The 19247-nt window shown below is 37.8% G+C and overlaps 1 protein-coding gene across 7 annotated transcripts; it reads right to left on the bottom strand.

Moving 5' to 3' along the window:
- Positions 1–6038: 6038 nt before the first annotated feature.
- Positions 6039–17625, bottom strand: LOC136976532 (ELAV-like protein 1). Of its 7 annotated transcripts, XR_010880943.1 has the most exons (7): positions 17523–17625; positions 14175–14390; positions 12443–12546; positions 11213–11366; positions 10828–11107; positions 10071–10238; positions 9818–9951 (listed from the first exon to the last, which is right to left on the bottom strand). XR_010880943.1 is itself a non-coding variant. In XM_067271835.1 (6 exons), exons 1-6 carry the CDS (start codon positions 17557–17559, stop codon positions 9630–9632), a joined length of 1113 nt encoding a protein of 370 aa, XP_067127936.1. In that variant the 5' UTR covers positions 17560–17625; the 3' UTR covers positions 6039–9629. The 7 variants fall into 7 exon arrangements, 6 of the variants coding, with proteins under 6 accessions (XP_067127936.1, XP_067127937.1, XP_067127938.1 ...); XM_067271835.1 differs by lacking the exon at positions 10071–10238 and having other exon boundaries at positions 6039–9951; XM_067271836.1 differs by lacking the exon at positions 10071–10238 and having other exon boundaries at positions 6039–9951; positions 10855–11107.
- Positions 17626–19247: the final 1622 nt, after the last annotated feature.

Here is a 19247-nt window from a genome sequence, read left to right as displayed (position 1 = left end):
AAAATATTAAATGAGTTGCATCCCCAACATCCGATCTAGAAAAGTGGATGTGTGTAATAAGAAAGAGTTGTTTATTGTTTGGTATCGCAGACGCCAGTTAATCTAGACTTATGTAAGATGAAAAATGCTTCTAACCGATAAGAGACTTTTATTGTTGAAGAAAATTATTGGAAAAACTGACCTTAAGATAACTTTACTACATTCGTTTCGTTTAAGATGTGTGTCGAAGGGAGGAAAGGATTGTATGCCTTATACATTTTTTCCCTTTTCAGGGTTTGACTATTCTATCAGGTGAATCTTTCTGTAAGTCGAATTTGCTTCACCCAGAGGCTAACAATAACATTCTAACTAATGCTTAGCTATAAACTCCTACTGACTCAGGCTATATATCAGCAGAGTTGTTTGTCCAGCAACACAGCTCTGTTGCTAGCTGATTTTATGTTGGACCGTCCTATTGATTCCAGCGCCGTTTCTACTTCACGCCCCATAAATTTACATCGGATCCACTAGTGGATGGATCGTAAAGCGTCCTGTACTGAAACCTCGTTAGATTGAACTAGTTTTTACACCGTTTCTTAGTAAAGGGTTGCTGCAGCAATCAGCTACGCCATTCGAAATTGGGTTAAACTAGTTAGCAATGGCATCTCTCTTCGTCTTCGCCAATCTTTTGCTCTAGTAAACAACAAAACAAGTTGCCACCAATTTGTGAATTTGCTTCGTTTGAATTGTTAAGTATGAAAAGAAAAACAAGAAAAGAAAAAAAAACAACAGGGAGATCGATAATATGAAATTCTGATTCTCTTCTTTCTAAATACGTGAATATCATTATCTCCGGACGGAGATGATACGGGCTGAAAATTGAATATTAATTAATTATATTATCACGTGATTGTCGTAAATCGGATTAAAATCATTCGTGATTTGTTTGTTAATTAAACTTACGATTTCTTGGGATTAAAAGTTAAATAAACGTATATAAGTATCGTCTTAATTGCTTATTCTTAGTAGAAAAACGTGATAAACGTTGCTCTCTCTGTCTCAATAAATTGCATTCTTTCGAAAATTATAGAAAATTTTGATTAATTTTAACGTTTAAAAAACAAAAAAATACTACTTTCTAAGCAAATATTTGCATAATAAAGAAGAAAATTAATCTTTTTTCCCCTCTCAGAAGCCCATTTTGAAGGGAAAGATCCAACAAAGTGTAAGTTAGGAATAAGTATCGCATCTTTATCGGCATTATTATTATTAAAATAACAGTTTTTATCAATTGTTAATAAAAATATTTTGCAAAGGAGTAGAAAGTAAATGAAATTTATGACTAAGTTTATTAAATTTAATCTTTTGAGATGGATAATACAGGATTAAATCTATGCTTAAAGATTGGAGAAAAGGGAACTGCTCAATTACAATGTCATTTTGGGTATCGTTAAGTGGTAAATCCATCGTAAAATTTATTTGATAGTCAAGTAACATAAAAACAGTAAGTAATTGCTTGTCGCCATCTTCCCACTAAATTGGTCTTAGATATATCAAACAGTAATTTAATTTTTCAAGCTAAAACACAGCAGAGAGTTGGAAAAGTTAGGAATTAATCGAATAAATCTTTTATAAATTTTAAAAATTAAGCTTTATTTCTAATATCTAGGATTAATTCTGAGTAATTTAATTATATAGAGAATATATGTAATTTTTTCTTATTTATAGTTTAAAAATTCAAATTATTTCCATTGGTTGGAGGGGAAAAACTTTGCTACAAATATACCAAAAATTATGGCTTGTATTTCTATATTAATATAAATGTATTCGCTAGATTTATTTGATATAATTTAGTAGTTTTAAGGAATAAAGCAGTAAAATAATTTAATAAAATAAATACATTTAAACCAGAATAGTCTGCTTCTAAAGTTTATATCCTAAGAGAGTTTTTAATGTTTAATTGTTTATGATTTGTACTTTATATCTGTTTTTCTTATGGAGTAAGAGTCGAGTCATTTCTACTCTTTGCTTGAATAAACGATGTTTTTTTCAAAAAAAAAATAAAGTAACTTGGCTCCGTTTGTTCCTTTTGATAAGTTACATTGATCTTTCCTTAGCGAAAATTTATTTTTCCCCCTTTTTAATCTAGAAAAAAGGAGCTTACCAAACAGATGATGTTTTTATGCGCTTATCTCCTCTAAGAATATCATAAATAAATAATGAGAGAGGCAAGATTTCTTTCGACCATAAACGGATGACCATAACAAAATCCCCAAGTTACTTACTGCATTTCTTTTTTACTTCTTGGGATATAAACACGAAATTATCTTCTTGTAAATTGTGGATTTGGAAATAAGTGTGTAGAGTCGATATTGCTGGTCGGAAAAGTCCATTTCGCTTGGCTGGATACAAGAATATAGATTGGAAAGCACGCGAAAATGTGCAGACGGTACGACATTAATGGGGGTGTATTCGATCACGTGATAGAAATGTAACACACGATTCCAGATAAGTTTATCAGATACGGTTTTGCACGAATCGTCATCGTTTTCTCCCTTTTAATATTCCCTTAACTACGTTTTAAAAAGCGTTTGCAGCAGAAAAAAACAAGGAATTTATAAGAAGTACGAAGATATTTACCACGTCGTCTTGGAATTTTGAAACTAAATAAGAGAATTTGACTATATTAATTAAATTATCGTAGATGAAATTAGTTAAATTTCCCAGTATGGCATCAAACCGAGCGTGTGTCGTATTCAAAAATCCCTAACCACCGACCTACTAAGCAGGAGGAGTGAGGGAAGAGAAAGAGGGAGGATGACGAATGTAAAAAGCATCATTACTATCGTCAGCGCAACGACTTATTAATTTTCTCGCCAGCATATTGAATTTTACAACCCTTTGAACTAGTCGATAAGAAACACTCCGTTTATAAGAGGTAGAAGGACAATTGGGAGTGATTTTCAAAGTAGAAAAGAAACAAAAAAAGAAAGGAATCGGATAATAGCATTTCATTTTATCGTTGGAAAAATTCACTTAAAGGCAGAATGGAGAACAATTTACAGGGTTGCTATTTGCAGCAGTTTCAATGCTCGACTTGAGCAGTCGATCGCTGAAAAGAAACACGCGGAATTCCAGAAATCGTTGTAGGAATGTTATAGTACTAATGCATCCGTATCAGATTAAATTCTCTCTGCCTTTATTGAACAAGCTTCAATCGAACCATCAAATCAGTTAAAGAAATTTTCCTATCTCTTCTTCTTCCTCCTGCTTATCCGTTTGCCTTAAACTCGTTTATAAATACGAGAAAAGGAGGGGAAAAAATCTCCATAGATTGTTTTCTAGCTTTTTCAATTTTTAACAATTTCCCTTCCGTCGTTAAACGTATATCTTTTCTATTGTTCTTTGATCTGTAACTATTGTAATATATATTAGCTATTGAATCTTTGCTGTACTGAAGACTCTAGAGACTGTAGAAACTACTTCCTTTCGCCCTAATTTATATGAAATATTAAATAATTATTATATATATCATCTAGAATATAATTTTACAGAGTAGACTTTTTAAGTGATGCTGAATGGAATGATGTTCCTCTTGGGCATCCTTAAAAAATATTTGTTATAAATGGAGAGGAGGTTAGAGAAAGTGTAGAAATACGAAAAAAACAGAGATAAACGCAAGTGTTTTATAGATATTCTGCTTATTTAACTTCTTTATTGGTGCGACAAAATCGTTAGAGTGGAGTGTATTGAATAGCAGGAGCAATGCAAACGAGCGAGAGAGAGAGAGATGCTACTAAAGATATAACTGCCATTGATGGCAAAATTGAAGAAAAGCAATGTCGTTAGCCAACTTTAGAGATGACTAATAGTTTAAACGAATTAATGACTAAGACAATGGAGATAATTCGGTTGGTGAAGCAACCACACTGCTGCACCACTTCTAATTAACGCTTTGAAAAGAACGAAAAATTCAATTAAATCAAATTTTTTCTTCAAATATAAACAAAAAGACCAACTTAAAATCGCTCTAAACGTTTTCCTCTGTTCGTTAAATTTAAAAAAGAATCTAATTTGATTTTTTAAAACTCCGCATATCTGATCTTGCCTATTCTTAAACACTCCTCATCTTGAAACTATTCTGGTAATTTAAAGAGGTTACATTTATTTTGTTTTTAATTTATAACCTTAATATCTACTTAATAAAGTAAATTATATTAAAATTTATCAACTTTTTTTTGTATCCAGCATCCAGATTGTATGATAGATTTGCTTGTAGACAGCCTTTTCGTAGAAGATAATTTATTAGCATTGGAGAAAGTGTTACTATTGGACAAACTTTCTTCATGTTGACGTTTTCTTATAAGAAAACTAGTCGATATATGGATTTGCTTTCATAGCCAGAAATGATTATTATTCTCACTCTTTCATATGCTTATATATGCATATAAAAATCAGTACGCGTGTAATCTATTTTATAAGGGTCAACTTTCATGATTTTCCGACTTAATCGCAAGATTTTCGCCTGATTTTTGAATATAAAAAGAAAGAAATTAACTTTATAAAGGTGACATTTTGCATTTAGTGTGTTTTTTGTGTAATTTAAACACATTTTTAGGCAAGAAATCCGCAAAAAGTCTATCCACTTAACCCATTTTTACCATAAGAAACCACTAAAGAAGCGTCAAGACTTGAGGATTTTTGACATCCAAACAGCAGAGAAGAATCAATTTAAGTGCGTGTGATAAAGTTTATATTAAGATGGGGCCAAAATATATAATCCTATTTGAACTGCCGCAAATTACTCATACCATATAATGTTACAACTTCGGATGTCGAAGAACTACAAGCAGGAGCTGCTGCTGCAGCAGCGGCAGCAATTGCGATATACCTAGATTGATTAATCGTAGGGGAGCACAAAGAATCGATTTTAATCCGGTGAAGGCAAACCGTTCGTCGATAACGACTGCCATTGTGGAAGGAGGGACGGAAGGGGGCATCGACTGTTGCAGGTGTTAACCGTGCTTCACCGTCTAAAAATTATAAAATCAATGTGTTAACGTGTCCTAGTTAGTAACCAGGTGGCTAAAAATGGAACCACGTCCTTCCATTATCGTATTGGGGGACGTAACCAACATTCATCACAGGAATCTTCGAAGAGTAATCCATTTTTCGAGCTGGTTTTGAATAACTTTTCACTTTTATTCTTCAAACTTTTGCACCCATCAATTTCTTCTTCCACGTTGAAAAATCCCTATAAATCTCGAGTTGAATATGATGCAGCGACGTCCAAATTCTCTCGTACACATCGTCGAACATTTTGAGTAGAAATTACTCAAAAAATATCTTTACGAATTAAAATAAACGCCAATTCATGTAACGAATAAGTTAAAAATCTCGATTTTACGCGCGTTAATCCCGAAATAAAATCTAAAACAGACACGTGACGCGATCACGAATTTTCCGCGCCGTTGATTGGATAAAAATATTTTAAAAAACCGTTTTTTCAAATTTTAAATTTCGAATGTAGTTCGATCCGCGTCCGGTAGATGTCGCCGTAGTCTACGGTTTAGCGCCTATTGAAAGGAAAAGGGTAACGAGGCGATCGATGCCAGCTGTCAACCAGCTGAGTGCAGTTGTGACGTAACGACTTGGGTGATCGGACAATGAACTACGGATGACGGTTAGGGGAAACACTATTGTAACGGGCACGTGACCCCTACTACTTCAATAACCATTGTTGAGCACGAGGTACCGTTGGTAGGGTCATGGCCGGCTACCCTCCCAAAATAAAGAACAGCTGACTCGAAAGCAAAATGCGACAGCTGGAAAAGAAAATGTATCAATTTATTCCAATTTAAAAAATGTTTCACATGAAAAAAACACTCGGCTTTTTCTTTATATATATTTTACATTTTTAAAATCAGGGATTGGTGTGTATGTTCAAGCTACATTCTCTAGCGTTACTCTTAATCTCTCTCTCTCTGAGTTCGACGCTAGAGATTGAGCTCTTTCCGTTCTTAAAAAAACTTTTTTTAAAGTGAATAGACAACACTGGCTCCAAGATATTGGAAATTTATTAAGTGTCAACATGGAAAAGTACAAATTACAATACAGTCAAAACTACGTCTGGAAACGTACAACAGCCATCCTCACAAGTTGGGGAGGGAGGAGAGAAGAGACTCCCTCCCCACCTGTTCGTCTCACCACTTTCCCCGACACAGGAATAAATTCAAATTCGCGAATTGCAACAATGCAAAAACTTCATAAACCGTTATAGTTAAGCAGCGAAAATTCCACGTCCAGAGAAAAAAACAGGCCATTCCAGTTAGGGCCGTCTAATTTGAACAGAACCAACCAGAGACCTCGGTGGTTCTCCCCTCCACCCGCTTCTGCCCCCCACGTTTGGCCCTAAATTAGGGGATACGAAGGGAAATTCGGGGGCAGGAAGGGGAGATACACAAGTGAGAAGATAAAACTTAGTTCGACGGGCACATGGAGTTTTCTTTGTTTTAATTTTTTTTAAAGCACATCAATCGACACCGACCAAAGAGACAAAGTGAAATAGCTTCGTAAAGTAGAATTTTAAAGCGTATTCAATATTAAAAAGAACTTACATGCACAAAAAGGCAATGCAACAACTTACAAGCTGCTTGCCATCGAGAACACTAGGATAAACTACTACTCAACTTGCACATCACGAAACTGAACAAACATCAAAAACTGCAAAACAATTCCTGCTGCACAAACTATTCTAGGTACGATTCAAAAACTTGGAATAAGCTACTTAAGTAGTGAAATAGAGGCTACCTTTTTATATTCTCGATATAATTCCTGAAGCCACTTTTGAATCAACAACACCCCCCTCCCGTTGGAATGGTTCGAGTGGCTTCATTTTAGGGGGTTGCCGACAATAACTAGAATGGCCAACCGTGATCAAATACCATAAAAAGTTTGCAAATACGGAGGGAGGAAGGAAAAAGGGTAGAATATAATTCTTAAAACAGACTAAGAATTGTACAAAGAGGAAGTGAATAAACATTTTCTTTTTTTACTCATTTGTTTCTTTATTAAATAGTTATATAATATGACGAGGGGGTTGGATAGAGAGTTGTTTTATTTGAAATAAAATTTGACCTATCCAATCAAGCCTCTAAATATCCAGACCTTATCAAACTGAGGCTTTGAACAGGACAGAACCATGCTACACGTTCGGTAAATGGTGATAGTTGAAAGTGGTTCCAAAATGCACTGTCAAAACTTGAGTGAGTAGCCCTTATTGCATCGATAGAGGTTATCACAAAATGGAATGTGTGTGACCTTTAGACCTGGTCTCGTCACCTAAGATTGGTCTAAATTTGAGGGAATGTAGATTTGGCTAGCGAATTTCTTCGTAATAATTAAATAATCAAAAAATAAATTAATTAATATATCCCTTAGACACTACAAGGATTTTTCTCCCCTCCAGCTTTTAAAGCTTATAAAGACATTTAAGTATAAAATTCCTTTCAAATGACAGTTTTATCGTGGGAGAAGGGATTAAAGGACACGGGAGTAAAAGATAAATCGAAGTTTGCATACGATATTGCCGAGCACCTGTGACAACTTGGAAAATGTCTTTGCCCCACTCGAGTCGGCAAAAGCACAAACAGCACCCAACAGTTTAAGAATAAGAACTCCTAAAAACCGGGAACTAGTGGGTTATTATTACATATGTCACCAGCAAAAAAGAATGATCTGAGAGAAACTTCTACTTCAAAATAGTTTTTTTTTCTTCTTTTTTTGATGTTTGCTTGTAGTGTCTATGTCGGAATGTATTTTTTAATAATATTTCTTCCGGTTTAAACTGTTCTATAACTAGAGATTTCTTCAAATGCCGTCTCAAATCCTGTAGCAAAAAGTAACGTTTTTTTTTCTTGCTACAAATCGGGCATTAATTATTATTATTATTAATTATTATTATTATTTTTTTATCAAAAATGTCCCCAAACAGTCCACAATATATATACAATAAAACTTGTGACCTTTCAGATCATTGCTTTTACAATTATATTCCGTAAACACCGTTCTCAAAAAATCACTTTGGTACCTTGTATATCAAAGCACACATCAAGGGTAAAGCCTCGATTATTCTGTATAGTAGTCTGTCCTTTTTTATGTTTAAACTTTTTTTTTTACTGGAAGAACAAGGTGGTAGAACAGTTCACACAACCTTGTATATGGTACAGAGAAGTCCTGGGTATTATTATTATTTTTTAATTATTATTTTTTGCGTAAAATTGCCCTACCAACAGCTTCTTCTCGATCTTTTACAAAAATAGACATTTTTCCTGGAAGTTTGAAGAGATTGTGGCTGAAAGAATTGGCTCACTTTATTTAAAAGTATCCCTTGAAATCGATCAATCGATGATGTGTGACGTGACTGTAGTGGGGCTTTTGTTTGCACTTTTAATCTTTTGTGCATGTTCCCCATTTATCATACATCAACATGCATACCATTTTTCCGTATTCCCCATTATGCCAATAATGATAACGTTAATTTAAACAAATATAATAAATAAATAAATAAATAAATAATAATTAACATGCATGTGTTAATTCATGATTATTATTTTTTAAATAATGCAAACAAACAAAAAAAACGAAAAAAATAAAACCAAAATCGTGAAAAATGTGACCTTTTTAATATATTTTTTTAAACAAAAAAATTCATACAAAAAGAGAGAAACGTCTCAAAAGGAGAGAGATGAAAAGCGTAGAAATTAATTTAAATTAATTAATTATAATAATAATATAATATATATATTAAAACAAAAAATAATAATAATAAAACAAGAACGAAACTCGGTTCGTGCAAAACTCAAAAGAAAACACACAAAAATAAAATAAAGATTAAACTAAGGATGAGGGGGAGAGGTCTATCTACTATCAACTGTTATCAATGAAAATACAAGTAAACACTTCTTGCGTTACATTATATATATATATAATAATTATAATAATAATATATATATGTATATATTACAACTATATAGGTTAGCAAATATATAAGTTAAAATATTCTTAATTGACTAAAAGGTAGAACTTATCCAGGTACGACAGGTCAAAATTTGTGACTAGAAAAACTTGCAGGAGGTCGGAATAAATGGGATTCTAACAATAAGTAAAAAGACTAACCCCTGCGGAGTATTATCATCATTTTTTAACTGACTCTTTTCGTTAACAATTCCTGGCGTACCGGACCATCTACCTGGTTTTTAAAAAGATAAATTAGCTAACAAAAAATAAATAAAGAAAATAATAATAATGACTTTTTAGCAGATATTTCTGCTGGAGGAACAGCACAAGAGATCTATATGCTCAAAAACACTAGAGAGATGTGTCCTCCCGACCTTGGTATCATTTGTTTTTTTTTGTTTTTTTTTTAATTTCGTGGAACGTCACCCATCCGACAATATTCGGTGAGGCAGACAGTTTTCGGAGGCGACTGAGGTGGTCGGGAAGAGGGGATTCGGATGTTTAATTATTCTTCATTTATTATTATTTTTCTTTAAAGATCTCGCGGCGGCTTCGTAGAAATCAAAAATCACGCTCCCTCTTCCTGCACACCTCAGCTTCGCAGTCCCGGGGGTTAAAGAGGTAGGTTGCACTTAGGACTTGGACTTGTTAGTCTTGAAGGAGACCTGCAAGACCCTGCTGCCCAGCGTGTAACCGTTCAAACTCTGTATAGCAACCACTGCTTCGTCGTAGTTGGTCATTGTCACAAATCCGAATCCTTTGCACTTGTTGGTCTGCAGATCTCTAATCACTTTGACACTCTGAACAGCTCCGAATGGTCCAAACAATTGCCACAACAGGTTCTCCTCCGTGTCCGGTGCTAAGTTGTATACAAATATACACCAACCGGATCCGTTGATGGCCGTTCCTGTAAGCAGTGGACTTGCCAGCAGATCACCTGCCAGAGGCGAGTACCTGCATCAACAGAGGAAAAAAAAAGAGAAAAAAAAGAAAAGAGAACTTGTTTATCCGTGAAGGCGACTTTTTCGTGATATTTTAAATAAGAGAATACGCGCACTTAAATTAACTTTTACCTGCTGTATCTCGTTTGTTGAATTGTTTAATTTGACACGATTAATCTTTAGAGAGGTTGTTCTATTATCAGCCAAACGAGATGCAGATTTTGATTAATTTATGATCAGGTACCATCAAGTACTTTACTCTGTCTCCATGTTCCAGGTAATTCGTCCATATTCCTTCTCCTTCCCGAGTTCACATTACAATTACATTATATATATGTATATATATATTGTTTTCAACAATTTAAATCATTAAACACTCTTAAAATTCACTAAATTTATATAATTTTTTTTCTTTTCTATTTTCATAATTATTTTATATATATAAATATTATATATGTATATATATATTATGCATGTATATAAAGTATATATATAATATCATTTATTTATATATATAGAGAGAGACTTAATATTAAAAAAATGGTTAAATAAAGGCTTTTATATCATTCTGGAATTAGGCAAAGAAATGAAACTAACTCAACTTTCTGCAAGCAAATATAAAGGCAAAAATCTAGATAATAACTCTGTTAGGTAACCAAAAAAATACCAAAAAATTATATTCTGCATAAGAATGAACGTAATAATATATTAAAATCAACGTTCGCATCCCGAAGAATGCGAAAGAACTTCCACATGCTTTATATAACAAAACAAAATCATCGATGCTGGTTGCTTGGCCTCGGCACCGAGAAAAAAACAGAGCAAGAAGGAACGTAAACAACAGAAGAGGACGAATATGCAGAAATATGGAGACGGGTTGTACTCGTACCTGGAGACTGGTGACAGAGGAATATACCTGAACCGGTTTGCAGGATGGTGAATGGGACCAGGAAAACGGCGTTGGGGAGGCAGATAGGCAGCCAGTGGTGCTATGGCTTTGGTGTTGTTGCTGGGATTATTGGCAAACTTCACTGTGATAGGTTCGGTGGCACCTTCGGGAATGGTGTTATGTAGATGTTTAATGGCCCTCTCGGCTTCGATCCGCTGGTCGAAACGAACAAACCCAACGCCTTTGGAAAGACCTGGGGGAGAAGAAAGAACGTCAACCTCTTGAAAAGGCAGGCGTTGCAAGAAGGAAAGAAAAAAAAAGAAGCATCCAATCAGTTCTCGCTTAGCCGCTAGGATTTATCCAATGCTTTTTGATGATGTCTTACCTGTAATGTTGTCGCAGAGGATGCGCGAAGTGATGATGCGACCGAAAGGTAGAAACAATCCCTCCAGATCTTGTTGGGTCATCGACTTTGGAAGTCCACTGACGTAAAGGTTAGCTCCCTTGATGGCTTCGCTGCTCGGTCGAGCGTACGATACCTGAAACATTACGAGTTACGTTTTACTAATGGTCCAACGTTTTCTACAAATTTATCATCACCACGAGCAAGATTTTAATGTTTCGTCGCAATTTATCGATTTTAGGCGCGCTAATCTACATAAATGTAATGAATTTAAGCGTATATTTTTCGTCTCTGCCTTTATAAAACACAGTATCGGGCGCGAAACGGGAGAAAATATTCATCGCTCCAGCATCACTCGAGGGGAGATGATAAATCGCGATTTTAATTAAACGTTTAATTGTTCCAATTAGCAAAAAAGCGAAGCAGGAAAAAGATTTTAAATCCCGTAAGAGTTACGTTAATTATTTTAATCCGAAAACACGAATATAATTTTTTTTCCTCCCTCGTTTCGTCCTCGCGTCACTCCAGCATGACAGGTGAGGAGTCGTCTTTGTTTGCATTTTTTCCGCGTGGAAGGGAGGAAACATACGTCAATGTCTCATTTGCTGCATACCAGTGGCGTAACGTGACTGTGACTGGTGGAGTTGGCAGACTAACAATCGTATACTGCGGGCTATTTAACCAGAATTCTCGAACGGAGCGGCGGAGGAAAGGGGGCAGAAAGCCAAGACTGTTTTCGCTGTCACACTTTTTATCGTTCGTTACTCTAAACCTCGTCGGGAATTCCATCGAGCTCAGCTTTATGAACGAAACTTCTCTTGCTAAAAGTAGAACCCGAACTGCCAGCCTACGTCATCGCCTTTCACCCCCTTCCTACGTTGCGCGCTGCTATTTTAAACGACGCTCCGGAGTCAAGAGGCAGTTCTACGACTGGCTGAGGTAGATGTAGTGGCAAATCGATTCTTGGCAGATGCGACTAAGCAAGGTCGGCTCCGTCTCCATGACAACGGCGTCTGCTTCTCCCCAGCTTCGGGAGGGGAACGAAGATGACGGCAGAAGGACAATATGCATGTTTCGCCGGAATCTGAGAGGACGTTGGCCTTTACCTACTCTTCGTGGTCTCTCCCGAAATCGAGTGACGTACCAACAACGGAACGGACAATCGGACCGCCGTAACTCGGTAACGCAGACACGGCACTTTCGGCTCCTTACCTTGATGGTTTTGTTCTGCAATCTCAAACCATTAAGTGTATTTATGGCTTTCTCCGCATCTTCGGACCGAACATAGTTAACGAATCCGTAACCTAGACTCTGACCTGTAACAGAAACAATTACACAATTAAAATTTCATGCCGAGTTTACTTTCCTTTTTAATTTTCGTATCTTTGCACCTGCATTTTTACGCGCTGACGAGAGTTTTCCGCTTTCGTCCTAACTCGATTTTTACCACCTTCCCTTACGTAACGAATTTTACTACCGATCTTCGCTCGCAACCAATCCGTTGTTACCACACTAGTCAGTAGTTAGACACTCGTTCTTCCTCCGTTCGACTCCCGCCTCCGAACGTTTAAATTTTTCCAAATTTAATTTATACGCGATACACATCGGAAAAGGAAAACCAATTTTCATTTCTCCCCCTCCAAAAATAAAAAAAAACTCCGCTGGGAGCAAAGCGTAACTCCGTGGGATAAGAGGGAAAAACTACACCCGTTTCGGCTGGTGGCGCAAGCGCGAGACACCCTAAACCATCGCTTGGAGGGGGAGGGGGAAGAGGGTGGCCACTTGCAAGGTTTCCGAAGCCCTTCTCCGGCCACGGCAGACGTCACGTGCAGTTCGGCAACGCAGCTGCCAGTTCACTTAACCCTATCGCTGGGATCGGGGAGGCTTTTTGTTTAAACCGGGGAACCCGAAAAGGAGGAGGAGGAAGAGGATAGGAAAAAAACGCGGGAGCCCTCGTAGACCACCGGTTGGGGAGACGCCCCGTCGTCGGTTGCAATTAGGGAGCCCCGAAAGGACAAAAGGCCGGCACCACCTGGAGGTGACGGCTCTCGTGTCACGTGATTCAACATATGTTCCCTTCCGGCCACGTGTACTACACAATAGACGGCTGATCCCTTCTCCATCTGTATAGTAGATCCCCTCTCCTTGTCGCGTGTGCAGATAAGCCCTTCGAATGAATATGTTGACTCAAACTTGTACTTAATGTTACACAATCGTTGCGGGACAAGGATTTGATTGATCTGCGGGATGTACTTCCGTTAACGGACGGACGGACGGGAAACCGTTTTTTTTATTAAAAAAAGCAAACAGTCGCCGTCGTCGAGGAACGAATTTTCTCGTCTCCGAAGCAGTAAAAAGCTTCGCTAACCTCGACATAAATTTTAAAGTGGTGTCGAATGAGGATCATTTAGAGAACAAGTTTGGATAATTTTGGAAACAATGACAGAGCCAGATAGGCTCTTCCCAAAGTGCAAACTCGGCGTTTTACACAAAAACGTTTTTATTATTATTAAATTTGGAAATAAATCGCCTCCTCCCGACGCTCGAGATGTGCTAAGGTCACGGAGATCCGTAAATAGAAACACTGTTTATTGGCCGCGTTGGATGTTATTACAGCGATGTTTTTGTAGTGAAAAGGATTATGTTATTATCTCCAATCTCCAACGATACGAATTTACTCCGAAATTTCTATTTTAGACCTCATCTAGACGATATTAAGCGCCTACTGATGACAATTTCGTCTATTCTAAGCCAACGTCTATCGTCTTCGGAGGGCAAAGATCTCTTAGAAATCTTACTTTTGATTATTTAAGTGTGGCACTCAGCCTAAACTTCGCTTGTGCTTTGCCTTTCTTGGGTAAATATTCTTGAAATAACCGTTTTAAACGTACGTCCTGACGCGAGAGTACGAAGGACCGAAGAATAAGTCGATTCAGTTACGTACCTGTTCCTTTGTCTCTGATCAATTTACACGATTCCACCTCGCCGATGCTCGAGAATAAACTACGAATCTCTTCCTGCGACATTGCCTGCGGTAAATAGTTAACTATCAAATTGGTCTTGCTATCCTCCGGTGACGAACCTTGTACGGAATTGTGAAGCGTGCCGTTCTGTTGTAATTGGACCCCTGGATTCCCGTCCATTCCATTCATGTTTGTACCTGTCGAAAGGAAAAGAAAGCAGGAAAAAATGCACCTCAACATCGTTTGAAAACAAACAAACACGCGCACGCGCTTCCTACTCCTACGAATCGCGTTAATTCGGGGGGGGGAGAAGTGGCATACCGCGTGTCGGAGACAATGACCATTTACAAACTAAATATGGTCACGTGGACGGCCATAAAGCGATTTTCCACGGTAAACAATGGCAGCTGCGCCATAAGACACGTTCCAGGTGGTCCCGTTCTAAACACCGCAAACGTCATCAATCTGCACGCGCGAGCAGTCGTCCCTTTTAAGCTTTAATCAAAGCGCGATTGTCATCGGCGGAGCGCTTTAAATCCCCGTTTAAAACGGCACCGAGAGGTTCCTCTCGTTGGCCAAACGTGCATTCCTCGGCACTCCCCTCGGGTTTTCTCGTAGTACGAACGTACGCGTACGTTGGCGGCGATCATGCGCAGACAGGAAGCGACATAAACTCCAGGATCGTTCGCATTTTGTTGAGTGAATAACCCGCTAGCTGTGTGACCGGTGTCAACACGAACGTTGCCTATAGCAACCAGCCAAACATTCGACATCAACATTGATCTATGTCCATCAACAAAATATCGCAAAACACGTCCCCGCAAGGACGAGGCTTTTGGCTAATTTCCACCCCCATTTTAACCATCTCCGGACGAGTAAATCATGTGTTAGACGTTAGTCCTTCTGTTCGATACACGGCCCGATACCCGGCATTACATCCTTGTGCTGCTGGGAAGCCGTCATTGCTCCGATTACAAACCTCGGGTTCTTCCCATTCTCCCGATAGAGGGGAGCGTGCGGAGAGGATAGAGGAGCCGTTATTTATATAGAATTATTGCCATACACAGTGCTTCGATTACATCTAGTATCGACTAACTTTAACTAGTTCAAACTTCTCCAAGTGGGTTGCTCCCATTATCCGGCTCGAGGGAAGGAGTAACCAATCGGTATAACAACACTTAAAATACGGCTCTTTCCCTCGCACCTTTTAAAGATAACGGGACGAGAGGACGGTGTAGGAAACACGCGTTAACGGTGTAAAAATTCGTAACGTCACACGACAGACCGGCATCGAGTGTGGATGTGTAGTATATAGACCAGACTAAGAAACGCTTTAATGATCCTGCACGACAATACAACATGGCGGACCATGTGCTGTCGGGGCTTTTCTGTTAAAAGATATCGAACTGCCTCTCCTCGCTCCAACAACGATACGATATTTCCGCACTCGTCTTTAACCAATCGAGGAAAAAAGGCCAGAGACGATGGCCTTTTCTAATTTTATTTACGTGTTTTTCAACGGGGATGACTTCCGGCCGCGGTCATCCTTAAACGGTTCCTAATTTAAATTCGGTAGCGGCCGGCCAATTACACATATAGGTGCGGAGAAGGAGACGGAAGAAAATTGGATTGTTAGCGTACTTAAATCTACCACCTGCCATATTGGGATACTAACCTTGAAGTGGCGTTCTTGGTTCTCGTTATGTCCAGCTATCGGTTCTCCTCCAAGACTTTTCTCACTGCTACAGACGATGTCGAACAAGAAACAGAAAACCGATTACAAAACAGAAGAAAACACAACGTAAAGTGTGGTCGACGTCTATCCCAAACACAACCTCTCCAACCTCACAGTCTAACAAAATGCGCCAAGTCGTAGAGCCACTCGGCGATAAAATCACCGACCGACACACACCGTCTCCCTCCGCGTCGTCTCTCTAGTTCCGTACCGTGTTATTCGACTAGCACCTGGCGCTAAGGCACCACGTCGACGTCACACCCGACCCCCCGCTTCACCCCTCCTCTTCCTATACCCTAGTTTAATACAACGTTGATGACCGTTGGATCCCCCTTAAGCGAACTATTTCGGCGGAAGAGGACTCCACGAGGTGTGCGATGGGTCGGGTGTCACGCATCACAAATGCAAATGTCGTAGTGAGTGCGCGCTTGGGTGGCGTTATGCAAAAATCGTCGTTTCGCTCGAGTTAAGAAGCGGCAACGTGGACTGGCTCCTACGCTTCTCCCCTGCTCCACTTTTTTTACTCTCTTTCTACCTTAACCCGGTGTTGGTAAACGTCAATGAGAAAAGAGCAGCTTTTAATGATAAGATGGATGACTCCACCAACAGATATTCTTCGCTTTTATTTAAGACTACAAGCTGCTAAAATCTCTTATAAGTATGTAGATACGTAAATGAATGTTACGAGCTAACAGCCGATAAAAACATTCGTAGCAGTTTGTGAATTTAACTCTCTCCTTGGGAGGAAGAGAAAGGGAAAAAAAAGGGTTCAGCCTAGTCACGTGATTGATTTGCATTTCTCTTTAGGAATGCGACAAAATGGTGAGAGAAAGCATCGTTAAATAGGACAAATTATCAGCAAAATTAAATTCCGCATTTCTTTTGTTTATACTTTCGACAAGTTCGACTTCTCTGCTAGATAATTTGCATACTTGAGCATCCGATAAATAAAGAAAGAAGAGTGATCGTGATTTGGACTTGTACAATTCGGTTACTTCTCTTCCATGTTGTAATCACGAAATATATTTTACTACAATATAAATAAAGGAATTTTTGAAAAAAAAGAATCCTTTGTTCCTTCCGATGCAATGATAGCAGTAGTGAAATCACGTATGTCTCCGGATATAAAACCGAACCAATAAAATGTACAGCAAACGACTTGTTGGACAATTTGACCAGTGATATCTGGAGTATATAACAACCTTTTTATGTGGTATCCGACACTACCGTTCTGTAAATTCTATTTAGTCCCACAGACTGGATAAGGTACCGCAACATCCCAACTTAAACTTTACTATCCACCATATCCAATTATACAATCGTCCCACCTATTTATAACTCGAAATCTAGTAAAAAACAATGGATCTGGTAACTTTTTCTCTCCTCTACCACCTTACTTATATCGTAAACTATAAGATTACGTTACGGGTTGGGCTACGTCGGTGCATTTTTAAACTTTAAACGACTCTAAACTTATCCACTCTTATACCATTATTATTATCCATTCTAAAAATATCTCTTAAGTTTTATTGTTAGAAATACGTTTTATTCGATAGCTGAAAGCATTTTCTATATAAATAATTTTACTACTCACCCATTTTTAGTGCGTAATTAGCATAATTTATAACCATTCGCCGCCGCAACCGGATTTTTCTGAGTTAATTGTGTCGACCGACTACTCGTTACGACCCTATACTGTAAACTTGGGTTAAGTGCTGCCCTCTGGCGAGTTAGTGGCGAACTATGGGAAAGGATGTTAACATTTTTTTCGACAGAAATCTTTTGTACAGATTCGAATTTAACGTACAAACGTAGCTAATTATTGATGAAGTGTATCGTTTAGTCATCATTAAGTCGGATGAATCAGAATCCATTCTACCTGGATTTTACCGAGACTCACGTTGACTCATGCTCTCGTGACTCATTTTTCGATTTTCTCAGATGGATATCCTTCTACTAACAGAGAACCGCATCACATTTAGAAAACAAACATTGATGATGAATATTTTAATCTGGTTTCTGATTCCGACTTCTATTGACAAGAAGGGGTTACGCGTAGAGAGAGGGAGGGAGATAAATCTTGATCAAAAAGTCTCTAATATTTGAAGTATAATCATGTTTAGATGATGATGCGGGGGTAAGTTTTCTAGGGGGTGTGAATTGCGTAACGTATAGCTTAGACGATCCCCGATTTAACTCTAATTGTCTAACGTTCATGAGTAGAGAGAAATCCTCTTTACTGGCGGTTTTTTCCTCGAAAAAACTCAATATATTCCTCTGTTATATTGATCACGTCGCTCTCTGGAGCCGATCGAACGAGGCTTTTCTAAATTGGGTCTTTCCGCTTGCATTGCTCTTCGTCTATTCGGCAAAGTTATCGCCAGTCATTTCTTTAAGCAACGGAATCTGTTCCTATTTTTGTGATTCAAACACGTTAGAGAAAGGCTAGCAGCTGCCAGGGGGTAAGACATAAATTAATGTTGTTCCTTGAATAAGTAATCCTATCAGAAACGAAATGAACTTTTCTTTTGTTACTCTTTAAAATTCTTAAATATCTCGCAAAATTTTATACTTCTAGACGTAAAAAATAAGTATTTTAACTCCAACTCTTTTAGTCGAAGTTTATTTTCTTTGACAAATTATAAATGTCCTTTAATAAGAATTACTTTAACGTTTATTTATTAAATCCTAAACTCATCGAATTTTCATTTAACAATAAAATATATCACTGTTTCCTCGACATAAAATTGAAAATAAAAAAATTTTAGGGCAAAATTTCCTCTTTAACTCTTCACTGTTTAGCACATCGGTTTAGAGGAGAAGAGACTTTTACAGAGGCCGAGTCGAATCGTGCTTAAACTTATTTAACGAGCCTCGAGCGACAGTTAAATTTCACGGGACCATTGTAACATTTGTCTTTTGTTGAAGAACAAACTGAAATTACCAAGTCTCGAAAATTCAATCGATTTAAATGTAGTTTTAAGGGAGAAACGTAAATAAACTTTGGAACAATTACATCAATTTTTATGTTTCGATCTAATAAATGGAATTGTTCCATTAGAAATCCTCGCAAGAAGGCTTTCGCTTACAAGTTTGAAGCATTTAATCCCCGTATGTGGTTACAAGGTCGCACTACAGGGTATCACCAGGCGAGAAAGACGGTCCCATGTGGCTCCAACTTAACCACAGGTGAGAGTTATTGAGTATGAGTCATTCTGACAAATATCAAAGTTACGATTGTATTATTAATCCAGAAATTTTGCTATAAATAATTCTCCATACGTCACATTGTAAATAATATATTTTGATATGTCTGTTG

Source organism: Centruroides vittatus, unplaced genomic scaffold, assembly GCF_030686945.1.
Source record: "Centruroides vittatus isolate TY-2023 unplaced genomic scaffold, ASM3068694v2 contig_401, whole genome shotgun sequence".
In the NCBI taxonomy this organism is placed as follows: Eukaryota; Metazoa; Arthropoda; class Arachnida; order Scorpiones; family Buthidae; genus Centruroides; species Centruroides vittatus.
This window is presented reverse-complemented; position numbering and strand designations above follow the sequence as displayed.